We start from the raw sequence: 23073 nt of genomic DNA on the forward strand, positions 1-23073 counted from the left end.
AGCCAATCCGCGTCCGGGACTCTCCCACGCTCACCAATCAGAGGAGTGCGTGGGCGGGACCCGCGCTTGTCAGTAGGGTCCGCGGCGTCGTGTTCCCTCGTCCCATTGGCGCAGGTGAACCGACTCAGGATGCGAGCGGAGCGCGGAGGAGAGCGGGAGAGACAGGGGGACAGCGCCGATGGGAAAGTGTCCAGGGCTCGGGTAACAGCACCACGGCAGACCGGGCCGCTTCCGCTCGTCCTGGGCCACTGCAGGATGACAGCTTGACCGAACGGGGCACTTTGAGATATGATGAGGGTTTTTTCTGGCCGGCAATAGTACTATGATTTGGTATGTGGCCACTTTGATAGCAAGTGTATTCAGCACCCGAGGAACGGCCGCTCAAGGTGAGTCGAAGTACAGCGTGTGTGTCCCCCTCTCAACTTTCACCCTCGTCCCTCTCTCCTCTCCTCCTCCCTTTTCTTCTGCGTTCTAACTTTGGATGTTTGCGTCAGGAAATGTCACTTTACGTGGTGAAGTTCTCCATCACCGCACCTGAGTGGAGCCGGGCCGGCCGGTGACGTCATGCACGCACCGGCTGACCGCTCCATGAATTATAAGAGAGCTTTAAAATAAGTGTGGTTTTATTTCCTCTGTGTAATGACGGACACGGCTGGGTTTCTCCACCTGCGTCCGAGGCTTCACTGAGAGATGTCGCAGCCCGTGTGTGGTTCGCATCTCTCGGCCAGGATGGAAGAGTGTGCTGCCCCCGGAGCTCCAGGACATGTTGCCGGTGCAGGGGTGGAGATGGTGTGTGTGTGTGTTTGTGTGTGTGTGTGTGTGTTGTGTGTGTGTGTGTGTGTGTGTGTGTGTGTGTGTGTGTGTGTGTGTGTGTGTGTGTGTGTGTGTGTCAGCGAGCTGCTCTCCGGCTGCCAGTCTTCACTGAAACGTGGAGGCAGATGTGATTAGTATGGTGCGTTGGTGTGGATGTCATTAAAATGCAATGAGTGGATTAACCTCTTCCTGGGGAGCTGTCCTTGTTGGAGCCGAGTCACGACCGGCTGTGTCCGCTAGGGGGGGTAGGGTGGCGGGGGGGGCGGGGGGGGGGGGGTATTAATGGTGCATTTGATGCTCACTGCTGGATGCAGTGGTGCCTGGAGAAGTGGGCATTCTCTTAAATTATGCCTCAAATATTTTGCAAAGGATAAACGTTGCGTCTGAAAGTGACGTGTAAGACAACTCTGTCACAGTTTGTTCACCCCAAAATTGGCCATTTCTGATGTAGATGCAGATTTTGCATCAGTACTGTCCCACAGACCAGAGGGTGATACTAAGTCGTCTATGGGCCAGTAGTTTCTTTTGTAAACTGTCACTTAGAACAGCTGATTTGCACCAGACAGCGTGCTTCCATTACGAGATTAACATCATTTGTCAAGGGGCTGTTGGCATATATCACTGAATAAATAAAGCAATTTTCAAATATTACTGTATAAATACCTCCACTACATTTTCTTGATATGATTTACAAGGTTGTGCTGTTGAGGAGAGCTCACGGTGGCTGGCGTGTTCACTTGAAGTTGTTAGAAGATGAAGCATCTCTGTCACCGTCCTCATCATCATCCTCCTCTCTGACGGGGGTGGGGCACGTGGGAGACAGAGCATGCACCGCTGAGGGCGCTGAACTACCATTTCTACCTGTGCTGCTTACGGCACAAGGTCATTTCTTTGTTTAAGTAGCATGCTTCATGTTCGAGTTTCAAAAATTTGGCAGCACACAACTGAATGATCCACATCAGAGGAGATTTCGAAGTGGGTGTACATACACTATGCTATGTTTGATGCAACTTTCTTCAAGTGAGCTCAAACTATGTTGTCAGGCCACATTGTCTTGCTGGTGAAAGTATGGTCATCACTATATGAGAGGCGGTGGACTAGAGGGAGAGGCGGTGGACTAGTGGCAGAAACTTGGACTATGGGCAGAAAAGGTCTCTGGTTCGTCTCTGGTTCGACTCCACGGAGAAAAAACAAAAAGACGAACCTGGATTGATCTGTCCAAGAGGATTCTCCCTACCCTGTCTAGTGCCCCTGAGCAAGGCGCCTTACTCCCCTAACATCTGCTCCCCGGGCGCCGTACATGGCTGCCCACTGCTCTGTGTGTCCTGCACCAGATGGGTTAAAAGCAGAGGGTAAATTTCCCTCCTTGCATGAGTGTCTGTGCATGTGTGTGGGACAAATAAATGTATCTTAATGTGTCAACAGCATCACTCATCGAGTGGATTTCAGCAAGCACCTAAACACAGCAGAATAATTTGACTTTCCTGAAATGTTAACTTTTCATTTGGGAAATCTTCAAAAAAACTAACTCAGAAATTTCCCCAATTACAAGTTGCCTGTTTCCATGTGGCATCTATTGCACATCTGTCATCCTGAGAGAGGGATCCCTCATTCTGAGCTTTCAATGTTTTTTCCCCTAGCTTTTTTTCTCCTCACTCTAGTCAAGGCTCAAAGCAAAGGCAGCAGATAGGACACCTTGTTAAGCTCCATGAGGCAAATTGTGATTTATGAATATTGGCTACACAAAGTCAATTGATTGATTACTTGATTGACGGTTTCCATTATTGCACATCTGTCAAAGCCCAGTGGTTCAGATCACAATCACAGAATTGAGAAAAAAAAACTGAAAACTTAAACACGACAGCGTAATATTCTGATGCTTGATGCTCAAATAATATTAGAGCTATAAAGCTATAAATGAAATCATCTTCTAGACAGTGAACAGTGGCTCACATTCAGTTTGTACTCATAGATGATGATGTCATCTATTGAGATGTGGGATGCACTGAGCGTTTGCCGAGACATGAGCAAGGAAAGCTGCAGCAGCATCACGCTGTACTCTTAATTAAAAAGAGAATTGAATTCCTCTCTACTTTATCCCTCTTTCTTCATCTCTTCCTACCACTCATCTTCAAGAGAGATGTGTGTTGGAGGAAATCGGGACAGCGTCTGCTCCTCTGCATCACTGATGAGGTGATGAAGAAATGAGCTGTTGGTGATATAAACCTGTCATAGCGCTTTTTAACTTTTGACACAGGATCTCACTGGTTTATTTTTATAAATGTGTGTTGACGTCCCTCTGGCATGTGATTGGGCTCGGCAAGCAGTTATGCAACGCATTGACTAAAGAGGATACACTGGAGCATCGTCTGAAAGGAAGGAGACTTGGAGAGATGTTTTGAAGCGGCTTCTCACCGTCTCCATGGCTGGGACGCCAGGCAGCCTGGCAGGAGCGGGCAGTCACGTCTTGATGGAAGAGGAGGAGCGACTGCAGCTGGACTTGTTTTGTGTTTTGTAGAGACTGTCTTTTCGGTCAGTCCAACTGGTTATGCATATGATCCCTGTCCTGTGCTTTGACACATCAGCGGAGCTCTCAATGCTCTGCAGCACTCAGGCGTGTGCACACAGACATGCAAACACAGACGAACACATCAGCCAGCAGAAGCCGCGCAGGGCGGCATCCTTCTGGCTGAGTGCTGCCGTCTCAAACTGGCAGCTGGCAAATGGCTCGATTTTTGCCAGTGATAACCCTGGACCAGAGCCAGACTGCCTCTCTTTCTGCCTGTCCTCCCCTCCTCTCTGCTCTACTCTCTTCCTTACCTTTCGTCATCCCTCCCTTCCTTCTCTCTCTTGTCTCATGTGACTCTGTTCCCTGTCACCCCCCTATCCTCCTCCTCACGTCCCTCCTCTCCTGCTCCGTCTTGTCGTCTTCCTCTTCCGCACACTTGGATGAACTTGCTTCCCTCCAGGTGTCAAATAGCCTCTCTCAGCATGGCTGGGTAGCCGAGGGATGGAAACATGGTGGGTTGTGCTAATGTAGGCTCAGGGCGCGCTCCACAGCAACCGTCTGTTGCCATATGCACACACACTTGTTACCCATACACATGCGAACACACACATAGACACACACTCATACACACACACAGACACACACACACACACACACACACACACACGCACACACACACACGCACACACACACGCACACACGCACACACACACACACACACACACACACACACACACACACACACACACACACACACACACACACACAAAAACACACGTGCAGCCAACCCCTCAGGGAGCTGTGTGCCTTTAACCAGGATATGAACATATGCCCACTAACAGGCTGTCTGCCCCAGTCTAAGTTGGACTAATTATGACTAAGCTGTGAGATAACTGCCACTTGGTTGCTCGATAAATACATGTGCCACAACATGCCAAGAGGAGTGCGGACTGAGGGGGTGGAGGAGCAGTGGTTGTACATGTGATGGGCATGTTGTTTGGAAGGCAGCCAGTGGACAAAAAGTAATGGAAAATGTTTTCATGCTTAAAGTTTCAAGACTGAAAGCGTTGAACCATCTTTCCACTATTGGGGGCTTCTTCTTTTACAGATCTGACATGCTTAGTTGACCCTTGTAGTGTTTATCTGGTACGTTTTTTCTATTTAGGTTGGTGCAGATGCTGTCACGTCTGATCTGTGGTGTGGAGTAGTGCTGTATTTACACAATACTGGCAGCATTAAAAGAACACAAAACAAACTTGCTAGTGCTAAATTAGCTTCTTAAGTTGTTACGTACTGTATTTGTGATAGTTCAGTGCCAAGTGAAGCCAGTGGATATTGTATTAGTGCTAATGCAGTAGTGGTAACTAAGCAGTTGCAAAGTAAATGTACTCAGTAATGTGCTTAAGACATTGAGCTACTTGTACTTTACCTTAGCATTGGCTTTTACTTCAATACATCTCAGAAGGAAATATTGTGCTTCTTGCTCCACAACAATTGTTTGACAGCTATGGTTACATTCAGACGTCAGTCAAAACCCTTTATTTCAAGTTTCCCTACTGTTGAATGTTTGTGATAAACTGAGAGATCAAGTGTTCTTTTATGTATTTAGAACATTCTAAATCTAAAAGCCTGTGAATTAGCTGGAAAAGGATTTGTCACAAAGCTGAAAATAGCCAGTTTTTTGTTGCTCATGGTTCTCACACAGATATGATGATCTTAAAGAATATAATGCATTGCTGTAGATTAAACTATCCAACAGTAAATAAAGTACTTCAAATAAGCTCAACCTCAAACATCTACAGCAAAAAAATGCAATGTACACATAATATGTTTTTCCGTTAAATCCTCTGATCACTTTACGTTATACGTTAACAATAAAACACCATCTCTAATCAGAAGTTATTAAGACATGAAAAGTACTTGAAATTTATCTTGTGTTTGTCTGATTTGCTCGAGAGTTTATGAGACATGTATTTTAACACATTGAAAAAAAAGGGGGGGGAGTTTGGCTGGCCGGCCGCTGCTAAACAAATCCTAGGGGATCTTACAGCAGATTAATCTTGTAACTTTTCATACTTGAAGTACATTTTACTGAAAATAGTAAGTAAGCTTTTGGATGCAGGGATTAACTCACAGTGGAATATTTTTTAAGTGTTGAAATAGTAGTTAGATAAAGGATCAGAATACTTCTCTCACCACTGAGTTGATGTCAGATTTCACCCTGATGTAACTGGCTATGTTGGTTGCATTGCAACCATTCTGCTTATAGTTTGTTAACATGCTTGTTTGTCCTTTCCAACTCCAATTAGATTTGAGGCTGATGCGAAGGACTTTTGCACTAGGCTGCTCATAGGTTGTGGTTCAAGGAGAACTTATTATTGACTGGTGATTGCTTTTACTGAGATATTGTTCTCAGGGCTATAACCAATAACTATGTTAACACCTATGCACAATAGCAGATGTTTGTTTGTTGATTTTCTATACAATGACATACAGTGAAAAGTTATCTGAGGTGTCTTGAGGTCTGTCTAATTCTGATTTAATTTATAGTTTCTTGACTATATGTCAAGTATGACAAAGGAAAGGGTTAGGGTTAGGTTCAATCAATAAGCCGCTACCTATATAAAACATACAATGTGGATTTGTTGATTGCATTCAAGAAATCATGAAGTTAAAGCAATTGAACTATTGAGAATGTGGCTCAATATAGGACCAAGACAGGGCTAGTTCTACACAGGTACAAGTTTGTGTTTTCATCCTCAGTGCATACTACACAATTGGATTTTAGAATTTGACCTGACAGTTCAGGCGATGCATTTTATAAGTTGTCTCATTACATTGCTGTTTAAGTGATGGGTATTTAAAGTCTTTGCACACCAAGTCCATATTGTGTATCCAAAATTGTTGCAAATTGAAAAAAACGCTGGACCTCATGTTGCGTCAATCATGGACACACTGACCTTCCTCCGTCATTAAATCTTTCATAACAGGTTCAATTTGCTACATTTTTCACATCTGTCAAAGGTCATCCGTAAAGTTGTATGAGAGAGAATTTTGTGGCTAGGGGTCAACAGTCTCAATACACTTCCTTAAGAATGTGTCACATGCTCAATTGGACTCATGGATTAGATTTTGGTGATCAAAGGTCACAGTGACCTTTTATGAATCTGGAAAAAACGTTCTGTAGACAGAAACTGCACTGGTTGGTGGAAGCATACAACCGCAGTGCAGCCTTTATTATGTGCTGTTTCACAGGGTCACTACCCGAGAATCAAACTGGTCCACTGACATCCTGAAATTTAATTGGAAGGGAATCATGATAATTTCGCAGCTCCTTAATCAGAAGATGAAATTCTCCTTGTTCCTGACGTCTTCTCAGGATTGGAAAGACCCAATAGTTTTGTTTTTATTTTTTCAAGTTGTGACAGGGCTACAATATACTCCAAACAGCCTGAGTAATAAAAGGCATCGGTGGAGGTGTGCAGGGTTTCTGTGTGTGATCAAACTTCACAGACGGGCTTAAAAAGCTAACACGAAAAATCCGTACTTGTCACGCAAAGATCTTTAGGGTTGGGTGACATAAATTTGTTCGTATCAATTAATATTGACAATTATGACAATAAATTTCATATTTACTTCAAGTCTGATATTTGCAATGAATAGAAACATGTGATGAAAATGGAAGGCAGCATGACTCGTATCTGTTGGCTGCTCTTATACTCTCAGCTCAGGTGTCTGGCTGACAGCACTGTCAGCATCCCGGCACGAGAGACACTTCAAGGTGTCGATTTCGTAAAAATGGGCTTTGACCAAGCTGCCAACTTTTACTTTGTCTGTGTGGGAATCTCATGATGACTAAAGACTTCAAAGAGATAATGAACATTTAAATGTGTTTCTTGAGCTGTAAACTTAATTATATGACTGTTATTTTATGGAATTCATATTGCAGGTCTTAATATCAGATTTGTTAACAGATTTATTTACAAAATCTACATTTATGTATTAAACACATATCACAATGCCACCCAGTGTTTCAAAATGTCTTGGACCTTGCAGGGCCACTGCTTGAGTCAGCCATTTGGGACGTCATTACATCATTACATTTATTTGAAAAAAGTGAACACCCTCTAATAAAGCGAGGGCAGCCCTCTGTCACCAGCGACCACTAGTGCGTAGGAATCTGGAAAGCTGCGTTCTCAAATCCATGCCAAAACTAAACCCCTAAACCAACACGCTATTTACATTCAGAGACATCTCCCATACTCTCCTGCGCCTCTATTTCCTTACACACGGCTGTTTCAACCCTGGCTCACACACGCACATTGTTTAGACTACTGTCTGAGACAGCTGATTGTGCCAGCAGTTCAAACTAAGGATGTCACTGTAACCGATACTTCGGTACTGAGCTGATGCCGAAATTCAAAAAATGTCAATTTTGACTTTTTATTATTGTCACCACTGCTTCGGGATTGGAGCAGTCACACATAACCTCTGTATCCTTGTATCGTGCTGTATTACTCTGCTGCATGTCCTCCCTCCTCACTCCCCTGTTGATCTGCGCTACACATTGAAAGAAGTCCAACACACACATTTCGAGACATATCATGCGATCACAGCAAGGACATCAGGGTCAAAGTGACCGGAGCGACCCAAATTCATGATCATTTAATAACTAAATACATGTAATTGTGTAAGTGTAAAACGTGACAGACAAGAGGAGAAAAAGCAGTCTTTTAACTGCATTGTTGCAGAAGAAGCGCGACCCATTTATCCAGGATCATAAATATGAATTCAGCAGGTTTTTTTAAAGATCAGTTCTATGCGTGAGTGATTAGACAGGAGCAGAGGAGCAGAATCAAGCTGGGCAATGCGACTCATGTGGCATTGAGTGGGCAACAATGGCAGTTATATTCATTTAAAATGAAATCTACAACACCATAAAGTATACAACAAGTGAAAGAGTGTGAAGATTTTCTAAGGCGGCTATAAGAAAGGACATGAACCAGCAAGACACAAACTCCAGACTGTGCTTGTTCACTGGCAACAATGTGAATAACTTCAGGGTAAGGTATATAATGTATTGTTTGTGTGATTGTCATGAATTATGGTGGTAAGCTGAAAATGTTCTACCATCAGCATCCGACAAGCACTAACTGTCTTCTGTCTCTGTGCTGCTGCATTGTAGTAGTTTGGCTTTTTTGAAGCTGATGCACTGCAATGATTCTTGCTGTTTTGGGTGTGTTCCCTCATGGTTGAGTGTACTTATTGGAAGTCGCTTTGGATAAAGCGTCAGCTAAATTATATGTAATGCATTTTCTGCTCTTGTGCTTACATTGGAAAGAGTGGAGCCATAACCTCTTAATGTCTGAGGCTACATCCATAGTAAAAAATGTTTGTAATATGATGCTGTTAAAATTAAAACATTTTTCGTCAAGACAAACATTTTCGCTCTGTATCATAAGTTATCTCTATCCATACTAACACACCTGAAAAAGCATACTTGACCATGACAGGACTGAGTGTGTCTGTGTAAACAGGAAGCAGATTGTCTATTTGCAGGGGGTTGCTTCATTGCAGAAAGTACTCTATAATATGCATGTTACTAGAGTATTCCACAAAAGGGTACACCACAGAACTCTGTAAATAAAAAAACATAACAACACTACAGGAGGTTGGCATAGGATAACCATATGGTTACCTCTGAGATCATGGCAGAAGAAAAGATGGTATGTGAGGCCCTGAAATTAGCAACGTTGGGCCCCCTACTCTTCATGTGCGTATTGCATCTTGCGGATACATAGCATTCATTTAGGAGGATATGGACAACCGACACACAGATGCAGGACACACAAGGAAGCCATTTTGCATATGCACTTTTAAAACAAGTTCAACCAAGGTCTAAGTAACATTATAAGATGGATTTAAGGTGGATTTGGCCTGAAAGCAGCTGTCTGCATTGTCTCCAGAAAATTGCTTTAGTTAGAATAGTTATACTCGACACTGAAATATATCTGTGTTAAAACAGAATGTCAGTTATACCTTAACGACAAACAGTAATTCCATCCTTCAAAATGAAAATCCATTAGGTTTATCGATGTGATCATGTTTTTGTTTGTGTTGATCCTCTAAACTGAAAGGAAATGTATTGCAGGTGAGTGATTAGTTTCTGAATGCTTCTTGGCTACATTCACATTTGCATATGTTTTTGCTCAGACTACAGTTTTATCCTTGTCTGTTTGACTGAAAATGAGATTCATCTGGCGCTCTGAAGCTCCAGAAAACTTTTCAACTTGTGTTTGTGATTCAGCGATGCCATCTCCCAAGTCAGCCCATGTATATTTTTGGGTGAACTATGTGTGTAAACGGAGCTGCCAAGGAAGGCTGTTGCCTAATTATAATGATAATTTATTTCATTCCCAGAAACTTCCCTCGTATCTCTGTTTTTTGATGATCCCTACAGTAGGATCACTTAATGAGTAAGTGGGTGGCTGCCTGGCAAAAACAAAGCCGCTGACCAAGAAAAGGGAGACTCATGTCTCATTAAGAGCATAGATTTAAATCCTGTGGGTGGTGCTCAACATTTTCTCACTGAATAACCTTCGTGTTGAGTGATCCCTGTCCTTATCATTTAGAATCTGGACTTTTTGTTGATCTGATACCAATTGCTGCAATTAATTACCAAATTATCCATCATATTTAAACATAACCTGACGTTCCTTAACTCATGAGCACCACAGCTCGAACAACTATCAATATATAGCAAACAAGTTAAAATTGTCCAGCATCCCTAAAAGAAGGTTAGATAATGATAGTACTGTGTGGAGTGTGTTGATCAGCCCCGGAGAAAGTATTAAGAGCCTGAGAGTTACTGTAATTTAAATTTATATTCTCCATTACATGTACAAGTCATTCATTGAAAACCCCAAAGTTTTTCCCATACAGAGCTATTTTAACGGGGAAACATCAAAGCCTATGTTATTGCCTGAGGTGCTGCATGTATGAATGGGTGAATGTAAGTTGTACTGCAAAGCATTTTAGTCATTAAAACTATAAATCCATTTACCCTTATACACAATATTAAAACCCTAAAATTCATACTTATGTTCTAAAGTTAATGTATATACTCTAGTTACATTAAGTTAAAATAACGAGCATTCTTTGGCATTTTATTATTGTATAGTTTCTACCCTAGTTAATGTTTATGTTTTACTGATTTGTTGTTGTATTTGATTAATATCCTCCCTTTCTCTAGCTTGGGTGCTACATTTAGCAAGATTTGCACTGTAAATAGCCTTTGAGACCTTCTCATCCACTTTGTTGCCCAAAGAGGCTATTAGTACCCAAAGTACTCACACTGTACCGGCATCTTTTATCCACAGCAAATCTTTACAGTAAATGTTTTGAGCTATCCTGTTCTGTGCTGACACTAAAACATTTCCTCAGAGAGACCACTCTTCTCTCCCATCAGTCTGACTTTAGATAAACAATTGCCTACTCAGCCCACTGGGCTGGTGGGACAAATTATTTTCATTATTAATTTTTCTGAAAATCTGACGAAAGCCGTCTTTCTATCTTCTCACAGTATTAATTGTCTGATATATATAATGTCATAAAATAGTATAAAATGTCCATCCCTATGACATCTTTTGTTTAGAAAAGAGAAAAGTAGAAAATACTAATTAGAGAAGCTCAAACCAGGAAATAATGGATAAGTTAAATGGAATGGAATGGGCCCTACTAAACTATACCTAGTGTAGAAGGGAGTATACCATATGATATGTAACAATAGTTTTGTTTTGGGATTTGGTTATTAGTATGTTGTTTGGAAATGTAACCTACTGATATTTTTCAAAAGGTTAATTTTCATTCAGGGTTTGTATTGTTATTATTGCCTGGCCCTACTAGCCCTACATATACAGTACCTGTTATGATGTTAATCACAGAGTGCTAATAAACACAGTTACACTGGAGTAATGCAGCATCCAGTGCACACTTGTTCTAGAAACCTGTAGATTGAATGACAGGCTTGAATACATCTTTTAACAGGAATCGCCATAAAACTCTTTCTATGGGCTGTAAAATCATTAATTTAAAAAGCATATACATTTAAAAATATGTATTTAAGTGGAATTAGTGACATGATGCAACAGCATGTTTTCACATGTTGCAGTTCGATCCGTTGTGGACAGCTCCTGCTGCATGTACAGAGGAAACCTTCTCTTCCACTGAGCATAATCAAAATAGCACCCTATACTCTAGGGCAAATGGCACACCTCATTAAAGTCACCAACCTTTAGATGTCAATCAACCTGGTATTTGGGCCACGGAACAGTGACTGGCAGATGCAGTCAGACCCCCAAGCTGCCAGCAGCCTCCATTTTGGTTCAGTGAATCAGTCCATTGGGGATGCGTGGCTGGATGATCGCATGGAAAAGATTATGAGCACGAGATGCTTCATGTGATTTTGATTGTTGTAGATCGCTGTCAATTATATATGAGCTGTCCACAGAGCTTCGGTGCATTTCTATTCCACTCCAGCACACCCATATACACAACTGTTTCCATTTACAACATGCATTTGTATGCTTGCCCGAGGTAGACAAACTGTTGAGAGCTCTAGCTGTCACTGCTGTCTACTAGTTGTTTCCATGTACCTGTTCCAGAGATGTTTCCATTTTATATGCCTTTAGAAGTGTTGGGATCATTGATAAGACTTGATACTTTGACTCAATAATTGTAGTTACTGCTGATGATGTTCAAATTCACTCCAGGTTATCAGTTAGTAGCAGCAAGTGTACATTTGGATTTGTCTTTACCATCACCGGTTTGTAACTTAATTCTTGGTAGGTGAAGACAGGGGTTGCATATGTATTATTGCTTTCCTCTTAACTTCCATTACATAACCACTCTTGAAAAGATCAGGGAGATATAGAGAAGGATGTTTTGGTCTACAGGTGTATTTAGGCATGGATAAAGACACTATCTCTCCAGATGTCTCTTGGCTCACCTAAATGCAACTGCTCCGTTTTTTCCGAAACTTCCTTCTTTAAAACTCCCTCACTGCTCCTCCTTCAGATCAAAGAGGGACTAAAATAGATTGTGGTAGTTACACCGATAAGCGTGTTTATGGTACACTGATCTTGATGAAGTGTTTGACTTGAAGCAGCCCTTGCAGCACAGCACTACAGGAGGTTATTGCTCTCTGGTATTTGTACTGAGCATACTCTGTGTCATCTTAAAACTGCCCAACTAGTAATTGCTGTCTGCTAAAGTCATGGTACACAAAATTGGCACATCATTGTAACCGTCATTGCATTAGAGTGTCTTCTAATGCCACTGCGATGTTTGTGTAGAGAAGAAGATTCTATTTTAGTTTACCTTCAGCGTATTAGGGCTGGAAAAGGAGTCACAGCTAAATGAAATGTGTTTTTATGTTAAGGTATATATTTAACTATTAAAACTGGAGAAGATTATGGAAAAGAAGATCTTGTCATTTTCTAGATGGTAATTTTGTCTCTCTTTTAGAGGTGATGAGCTGAGCTGACCCTGATGGTTGGTATCAGGATCTATCTGGACACATTTTTATGAATTGTGTTAGCTAATATTAGCTGTTTAAAATCTTTCCACTGTATTCAAATGTTTTTACCTGCTTGTGTTGTAGTGCTGCTCACATTTACCTAAGCCAGGCTCTACAGAGCAGCATCTCAGTCTGTATGCAGGTAAAAATTACAGTGCACATGAATTTGTGTTCATTACTTTGCCAACTGCAGATCTCCAAATACTTCCACAAGTCGCTTCGCAGGTGCTCTGGTGGTGTCATGATTGTCTGCTCAGGGTGGTTTTGCACGCGAGCATCCTCCACTTTAATACTTAAACAACGTAACATTACTGTCTTACTTTACTGTGGGTTGAAGTTTTTATCAGGTGCATATATGCAGCTGCTTGTGGCGCACAGTTGGCCATATGGATAGACAGACGTAGACAGTAACTCAGTCCCTGATGGGCAGTCGAGGTTTTATTCTACTCAGTGATCAGAGAGGAACTGTGAAAGAAAATTCAGAAGCATGGGGAATATTAATAAAGTTCCCTGCTTGGTTGATTCCATTTATCACCAAAGGGGTGTTTAACACAATGAAGTAGAGATATCTGTTGCTGCCACATCTCAGTTATCCAATAAATAGCTCTAGAGGATGTAGAGTTTGGGTGAAGAGTTGAGTCTGCTCTGACATTACTGTATCTGTCAACTCTCCTGTTCTCCCCTTTTTAAGCCTCCAATAATCCTGAGATCCTGCAGCCATCAAGCCCTGGCATGTCAGGTCTGGGCACTCTCAAGAGGCTCGTCATACCCTTCAGCTATTTAACTTTACTATTATGACATTAGCAATAAACCTTTGAAGTAAGCCTGACATTGTTTATAGACAATGTTAATGCATTCTGCTCCGAGTGTGTGTCTGCAGTCACATCCATCCAAAGGGCTTACAGGAAAGGCTTTCCTTGAGTTGACACTGTGTTCTTGAGCTCCTGCGTAGAGATCCCAGTGTCCACATCAGTTTGCTTCTTCACTGCCATGTTCATCCACTGCCAGTGTTACAGACATGGACACATGGACACTGGCGCTGTCAGTTGGAGGAATCAGTTGGATGGATGAGTGGCCAAAGTGTATTAATTTGACTAGACAGAGCAGTGTGGCTCACTTGCAGTTGGCAGAGTAAAGAAGTTGAAGTTGATGCTGTGTGTGGCATGTTTTTCCAAAAATTACCCTGATGTTTTTAAAAGAGTGCTACTGAATTATTTAATTAATACCAGGCCTGTGGCTATCGATTATTTTAATTCTCGAGTATTCTTTCCGTATATTTAAGAACATATTTTTCCTTAAGCCTGAGTTGTATTTGTAACTCACATATCATATAGAATGCTAGATATGAAGCAGCATAGTAATTTTTTTTATTGTTATGAAGATGTATTTGTAGCAAGTGGGTAGTGCTGTGCATTAAGTGACTCCCTGACATCATGACAACAAACTGTACATGTCCACAAAGCCAGTATTGATGATCATGCTACTTCTTGCTAATAGCATTAGCTATAATATGAAAGCCTACTACATTAACTCTGCAGAATCTAACGGTATCTTTCCAATCTTTGGATGACCAAAACTCACTGAACCAGCAGCCTAAGAAGAGCTAAAAACAGCCATGTACATAAATAATGTCCAACTTTTGGTCGTTTCACAACATAAATATCAATCAATAGGTTTGCTATAACAGGATACTGTACGGTCTCTGTCAGTTAAGAATGATTCCTGGACAATATTTTTTGCCTGTTTTAGTTTGAAATTCCCAACCTTTTGATATGTTGTCTGTTGGCTTTGCTCCTCGCTATTTTCTCAGATTTTATCCAGAACACCATCTCAGGTCTTATTGTGTCACATATGCATGTGACAGTGTACATGCATAGCGTAAGCGAACTGTGCGACAGAAATTATGTTCAGTGGGAAACATGGGGACCACTGAGCTGTAATTAGTTATATGGATTAAACAAAGCTTTGATGCAAAAATTTGAGTTTTTCAAGTAATTTTTGCTGCCCTAACATATATGGAAACAATTTGTATACGGAGAGAGTTTAATGCTCGCATTTTTTTTTTTTCCATGAAGGTTTCCTGCTTACAGACATCTTAGTTTCTTTATCCTGATCCGTATACTTTCTCTGAACACTGTACTCCATTACCCTCCAGCCACCCCCCACCCCTGACCAATCTTCCTGAGCTGGCTGGCTTCCTCCCCTGTCTCATTTTACAGCCTGGCCGACCGATGCAGCACAGTCAGCTTCCTGCACACTGACTTCTCCAGACCCATTAAACATTCATTGAATAAGGCCATAAGATATCTCACCATGGCCTCTACTGTGCTAGTTTAAATTCACCTCAAGAGCTTGACATCCTAACCCTGATTCTGCAAACCCAGAGACAAATCCTATAGGCAGGGCTGCATGTACAGTAAGAGAAGCAGTAGGAAAAACATGCAGTAGACAAACGGATTGATCATGTTGGTTTATACTCAGTGTATGACACATGATCCCCCCTACTCTGTAGCAGCAGTTTTAGAGTAAATGGACTGATGCAACTTGCAGTGGATGCCACAGATAAATGCAAGTTTTGGTTAGCAGTAATTAGACCTAAAATAATAGATACATGGATTCACTTGGATGTTTTCTTTTCATGTGTCTGTACTTGCCGAGGGGGTGTAAGAGAAAATGTCAAAACAAATGAAACCACTTAACCAACTATGTCACCATATTTTAGGTCACATATCAGATGTTAAACTAATGTGAACTTGCAGAAACACTACAAATTAAATATGTCTCTAGTTCACTGAGACAAAACCATAATGCTGTATGTGAAAAATAATTGCTTTGGACTTTCTATTATTAGCTGGTCTGTGTACTCATTGCTATAGGGGGCACTTTGGTAGATAACTAGCAGATATCTTTTTGTGGAATAAGACCGCAAACTCAGTCTTAAAAACACTGAACTTTACGTCAACTAAAGGTTTCTGGACAAAGTAGTTTGATATTTTACATCTTCTGATTAAAAAGGGCACAATACCTGCATGCAAATATGTTTCAGTCGATGTGCCCATGCCAGTGTCCATGAGTGTCAGCCATGAAGTCCAAAGCCCAAACTTACTTAGTGTCTCGCTGACATAAACTATCACATTGGTTCCCCAAATAGAAAAGACCCATGATGCATTAATTCCCAATGCCTTTGTAATTTCCTAAAATATATAAAATATCATATAGCAGCTTAAAGAGAGAGTGACTGTTTAATTTAGGAGCTTAGTTAATTTAGTTTGTTTTAGGAGATGTCGACTGTGAAGAGAGATGGGAAACGGTTGACTTTTTGCTGAAGGAAACTACCTGTGTTCAGAGCAGCATGGTGGACATAATTTATGCATGGGAATAGCTGCCATTAGGGCTGTACTGCTCATTGTGTAAGTACCAGAGTGCACTCATGTCATGTGAGCACAGGCTTTATTTGCTTTATACGTTTCTGTTATCACTTTTGTTATGGTGGCAAGTTAACATACATTAGTAAACTATAGACAATCACATGATTATATGTTAGATTAATCTCTATAAGTCTAAGTTGGTGAGGGACTAAATTTCGGGGACAGAAGCCTTCTGGTTTCTTGACCAATCACATTTCAGCAGAACTTGTTTGCCTTCAGGTAAATAGTCTGTGCTGAGAGATGCTGGACATGACAGGGCTATGAAGAGTATCGCTGTAGATGTTGTCTATCAACTCCATTCTTGTGTGTCACATTTCTAGTTGTACAGTAGGCAGTTCATGGTGAAAGGAAGGTGAAGTCTTGGCTCGGATATACACTGTCTACAGAGGAAGCTCAAAAAATTGTCTGTTGCCCCAGAGGCTAATACGTTGTAGCTGATGGGCTCCGACATTGATATAAGACTACATATATATCCTTTGGCTCCGTATCTTTACACTACACTGGGCATGCATGTGTTGGTGTAAACAGGAAAACGTATGTGCAGCTGGACACCTGAATTGTGCCTGATTGCTGGAATAATAGCTTGACTCCTAAGCATGTAAATAGTCGGCAATGCTTGTAATTGATTATCCGTGTTGTGTTCTACACTGGTAGTGGAGGCTAATGCCAGTTGTTTTCTTCTGGAGGGGAGTCATTTGATAGGAACCTGACAGTGTATGCTACAGCCTGACCAAAAAGACCCAATCAGCAAGCGGTTGTGAGTGCCTATGTCACTGTTTATAAACATCTCAGTTTCTGCCTGTCCAGACTAAAAGCTGCTTTTAAACTAAGGCAGAGTGTAGAAGCATTTCCCAACTTCACTACTTTTGGAGTAGTGTGTATTTAATGCATTTTCAAACTAACATAGTAGTGTGAAGGAAACCGTAGACTGATCTTCAGTAGTTGTACAAGTGTATGTAGGCAACTGCAACGATTTGGATGTGTTGCGTGAAGACGTTTCCCCTCTCATCCAAGTCGTTAGGGTGGAATGATTAATTGTATTTGACTGCATGAGTTGACATTGTGAATCAATCACTACACCTCATAATGTTGATATTAACACTTTTATCTTAACCTTTTTTATACTGCACCTAAGACTGTCGGTTTCTGTTAGATTAGACTAGTATTTGGAAAATATTAAGGATCTGTGTTCTGTATCTGCCATGAACCAAATGCGTATTAGTCTGTGTCTCCTATAGTTGTAAAATGTGCACTCCCTGCCTTTCTTCTTTTTTCCCCATATGAGCCCTCTGTCATAATTTTATCAGTACAATTTTAAGTTTGTTTATACTACAGTTTATATATTTCATGATTTCATGTCATATGGCGTTGCCTGATGTCCTTCTCACGACAATGACAGCCACACATTATCATCCAATAAGCAGCTGTAAAAAGTGAGTTTGGTTCCACTTACTAAACCGTCCCCTCAACTAGTCAGAGACGTGAAGAGGGATCCTCAACGTTTTTCTTTGTCAGATCTCAGTTGGACATTTGTTTATTGATTGTGGTTGGAAAACACAAGTCAGGTCCGAGGAGACAGATGGTGTCTAGGCAGAGTGCTGGCTCATATAACTAGAGAGGGAGAGAGAGAGAACGAGAGAGAGGGAGAGAGAGATTTATTTCAAAGCGAGTGTTCCCTTTGCTTTCTGCCAGGTGTCAACTACACACCACTAAGGTTCAATGTCCTGGATTGTTGAAATGTCTCTTTTGAAAGCCACCGCTGACAAATTGTTGCTTCAGGGGCAGAGGTAGTGATGTTAAGCAGGTGTACATGAGGATGCCTGTTGGGGGATATACTGTGTTTCAAAATGTATAGCTAAGACATCATTCATCTGGTCTGAATAATATTGTAATACAAATTTGAAAATGTGACATCTCACAGGCATCAATCATGTTCTGAGGTCATTGTTAATGACTGCGGTCATTACGATAATATCATATTTAAACTTTAATCTTTTGACATTGACATTTCTCCTGCTTGGAGTTCACACTAGTTTGTTGATATGTTTTTCCTGTGGGCCAGTGGAACTGTTTGGACCACATTGGATAGGAATATTAAGCCTCAAACAGGAAGGAAGCAATCTCCTAATCTCATTTAATACATAATTTATACAGCATTATGAATTAGTTGCTCAGAGATACATAGGCCTGCTTTTGCAGAACCGAGCAATATGAGTTGATGCAGTGCAGAAGTGTTGGTGTTATAACTTGAATATTACTAAATATTCGGGTTTTACAAGGGAAAATACTAGGGGCCCTTATCAAAAAGCAAGTTCAGCTTAGTCTGGCTCTCTATGGGTTACATGGCTTCACTGAGCCTAATAGGGTTGATCCTGGATTAATGAAGCTGGTTAGCAACTCATTTCCAATACAGCTATGAGCATAATCATTTTAGAGAGGCCGGGTTCTCACTTATAAGAAACATATTAAAAATTATGAGAGTTTAGTAAATCAGTCCCTCCTGTATTTTGTTGGTTTATTATGGGATTGTTGTGCTTTAAATGAATGATTTCACAGCAGTTTTTGAAAAAGTACATGATGCATGTTGCAATGCTTGGAGGCAATGAAGTTAAACTTGCAAAAGTAGTGTGTCTGTGTAAACATGGAGCAAAATTTTAGCTGGAAATGAAATACTCAATCCTAACAGAAGTCTGGAAGCATTGGTTATGATAATGTGTTTTTTGCTATTTGCAGCACAGAGGAAACAGAAGGCTTGCGCAGTAAACATCATATGAGGTATAGAATCTGATAAACTGTGTTATTCAGAGTATTCAGGGTAAATTGTTACATTAAATATGAACCGGTAACTAATGGGGTATCAGAGGACACAGAGGAGGTATGGGCCGATCCCCCGACCCTGCTCTGTAATAGCAAAACCGGTTTGAAAGAAATAGGGATTATTTATGAGTACTTTTTAATAGTTGTGTATCAAAATCACAGTTTATAAATTGATAATAGGGTACCAATGTGACATCGTAAAACATAGGCAACCTGTGCAATTTGTAGACATTGTGTTGTAAGAGGAAGTTGTCCGGGCATACCATAGTGAGATTGTTTATATAGGTTTTATCTTGTTTAAAGGAGATATATTATGCCCATTTTACCACAGTTGATGTGGTTCCTTAAGGTCTTAATGAAATGTCTGTAACATATTTTCCTTGTGGTCAAAATACCACAAGGATAATTTAAAACAGCACCCTCTTTACCCTGTCTAAAACAGCCCTCCTCAGATTGACCTGTTTTAAATTGTTGATGCATACTTACTGGGACAAGAAATGTGAATGTAGAAATATGTACACAGAAACTGCATGGGTTGGCAGAGGTATACAACTGCAGTGTTGTAATTCTAGTTAATGATAATATGTAACTAATGGGTCATCTCATCACCTGCTTGGACTCAAAACATGAAAGACAGGCTTTAAGGGCTGAAAGTCTTTCCCATGAAAATGCTGTTCAGATCAGTGCTCATGCATGCTTTAATTATGTGAAAGAATGGAGTAGAGATAAATAAAGGGTTCACTATGGCCTAAATTATGTCATTGTCATGGCGTGGTGAAATATGTAAATGATTCAGGATGTAGAGAAGGTCATCCATTCACTACAAGGTTGGTCTTTGTATTCCTCCAGTGTTGTGTTCAGTATATGGTTGTCCATCATTGGTGTGTTTATTAATTACTGGGAGGTACATTTTTCAGCATTTTAGATTTAAGAACTTTATAAATGTTAAACAATCTTCAAATTAGCTTTTTTAACGTTTTTAATATACACTAAGGTCCAGTGGTAGCTCAGAGGTTGTTCCCCCTGAAGATCTACTGGCTAATTTAATTAATCTAACTTTTATCACAGGGGTGATTATTTAATCATCGTTTGACCAAAATAGTCAAGTGATGTCTGCAGTTGGAAGTGTTAATAGTGTTAATGTTAATAGTGTTAATTGTGTAATGAACAGGGTTGCTGTCTGTTGTAAGAGCATGCACCGGTTGATGAGTCTAATAATTGCAAATCACAAAGTAAATTCATGGTTCATACCCCAGATGCCAGAGCCACTTCCCTTTACTTTTGACTGTGTTTGCAGGAGGATACAATTATACTATATGTGTCAAAAAGGTCAATAATAAATATATATATCTCAAGTTTTGAATTTTGCCTCTACACATTCTTAGACATGATCGAGTTTGTGCTGTTAAGATGAGGGAACACTGTATCTACACATATAAATAGTGTTGTATCCGTGTTAAGTTGTGTGAAGTGGTGTAAACTGGACTGGTTTGACGTGACCTGTTCAAATAATCATTGTAAAAAACTATTTTTGTGAACAGACTTTTGTGTTTATACAGTATGTTGCCTCAATATTTAAAGCTGGGGAGTGTTGTTAGACTCTCTGGCTAAGAGCATCTGGTAAATGCTACAAGTATACATTTCAATGTGTAGATATTCCTGTGTTTTTAAATTGTATTGTTGACTGCTATGACACACAACATTTGAATATGGATACTGGAAGTGGTGTTATCATGACCTGTTCCCATTTTCTTTAGAGGGAGAACAAGCAAAGAAAACTGAAGCTTGTAATTCATGCTGGCAGCCCAACAGATGGAAAAATATTCAGCCCATAATGTGTAGCATTTATTCCTATTCGTTTTCCCTCACTTACCAAACCAGGCCTCACTCTGAGGTGCTCCAAGTGTCAGTCTCTGTGGCAGCCTAGAGTTTGAGGGTGTTTCCACCATCACAAATGAATTGTATAGAAGGAGTAGATGTGCCACAGTGTGATTCAGCTGCTGCGTGGAGAGAACATAGAGCCTTCATCTAAACACCAGAGTGAAGAGTAAACACAGCAACAACTATATTTTTTGCCATCTACTGATTAAAACACAGCAGACTTGAACTTTAGTAATATTTATTAAAGATGTGTCTGCCGCAGTTATACAACACAACATAACTTATTTTACAGAGAGAGTAATCATTGGTTAGCTTTACATGTTACTGACAGTCACAACGATGAACACGAGAACACTCCCAGTATTGAGAGTATATATTGGCTATAGTTCATTGTCACCAAGTTGCACTTGCTTATATGTTAGAATTCTTGAACTTGATCCTCTGTTGATCCACCCTCAGTCATCTGACCTTAATTCCAGCCAGTCAGCAGGAGGTATGACGCTCAAAATCATGTCTTTGTCCTCAGACATGACAAATCCAAGATTTACTGTAGAGGTTCAAAAGTAGAAGCAACACTTTCTCTCTAGAATACAAGTCTTTCATTTTCAGATATTTAAAAATGTCATATTCCTTATTACTCTTGGCTACGGAAAGTAGTCTCCAGGATTTATGTGCAAAAAAAAGTCTTACTCTTTAAGTCAAGTAACTGGTGTAAGAAAATAGCAAAAGTCTATAAAAATGTATTTTTTTCTAAATGCTTCATAAATGGATCAATGTTTCAATGTCATTGCAGACATTACGTTTCAAGATGCCCTTGTTTGCTTTTACTTTACCATCATATATTGTATGGTAACAATCATGAAAATGTATATAATGTCTGATTGTAACACGGCTCTGGCTGTCGGATTGACTCTGTTTTGTGAACCATCCACAGTTATACCATGTATTAATCTGTGACTACATCCAGTACATAAGATGATTAAGGCTCCCTGTGGAGACGATAGTATCCATCTGCGGCCTAAGGGGCTACAAGACACTACCCGTAGAGAAATACCATTGGTCCTTTTTAATGCTGATGTCAAACATGGGTAATGTCAATGAGCAAGACCTTCTTGCCAACAAATATAATAAATGGGGGAGTTTTGGCTTTCCTCCATAATCAGTCAATCAATTTAAGGGGATATAATCTTACCTGGACTACAAAAAAGTTTTGTCTCCAATTACTTTGTATCTTGATGGTGGGGGTGTAATGGCTAGATGCTGTGGAGAGGAGTCTGTATCAAAGTCCATCTACTCTAAAATCCTGGCAGAAATCCAAATTGTGTCTCCTCAAGTACAAATAACATGTTACAAAATATAAATCAAGTAGTGATACTTGCAGTTAGTCTGGTTTTTGTATTTTTATAGCAGTGAAAGGAGACAAAGAAACTTCATGTCAGGTAATTACAGAAAAAGACAACTATAAGTAAGTATATTATATAATAGCTATTTAAAAAACAAGCAAATATGAACCCACTTTTTAAAGCACTAGACCTTATAAAAACAAACTAAATTGTAATATAAATACATTCAAATTAAGAGTTCACAACAGATCGAAATACATATTAAATCTGCTTTAATTTGTCAATAGATTACTATAGATTACTAATTCTACTTTGGGCAAAACTATTTCACCCAATTAAGTAAATTGTTTGGGAATGTTTGAAGTTCATCTGACTGTCCTGGCTTCCACCCCTGAGTTGTAAAACAAAAATCTGAAATTACCCCCGGGAATTTGCTAGAACACTGTCAATAAGCATCAGTGCAAGTAAAAGTGGGTCATCGAGAAGGACAGGATTATTTGACAAAATACTTGGTGGACATTCTGTTGACAGCAGCATTAGAATTGGTTGACCTGGAGTCTTGTTGTCTTACTGAGACAAGACAGATTCACCTTGACCTTTGGCTTTGCTTGTTTGCATGAGCTTGTGGAAATTGCATCCAGGAATAAATGCATTAGAATATCAACTTTGTTGACCAGATTACAAGCTACATTTTTGCGGTGCAGC

The 23073-nt window shown here is 40.3% G+C and overlaps 1 protein-coding gene across 1 annotated transcript in view; it reads left to right on the plus strand.

Moving 5' to 3' along the window:
• Window positions 1–322: 322 nt before the first annotated feature.
• LOC133019884 (protein turtle homolog B-like) overlaps window positions 323–23073 on the plus strand; it is a 107289-nt gene continuing 84538 nt past the window's right edge. The window contains exon 1 of the mRNA XM_061086472.1: window positions 323–386. Coding sequence (XP_060942455.1) covers window positions 323–386 — 64 coding nt within the window. The remainder of the gene's footprint in view (window positions 387–23073) is intronic.

Source organism: Limanda limanda, chromosome 14 (assembly GCF_963576545.1).
Source record: "Limanda limanda chromosome 14, fLimLim1.1, whole genome shotgun sequence".
Classification (NCBI taxonomy): domain Eukaryota; kingdom Metazoa; phylum Chordata; class Actinopteri; order Pleuronectiformes; family Pleuronectidae; genus Limanda; species Limanda limanda.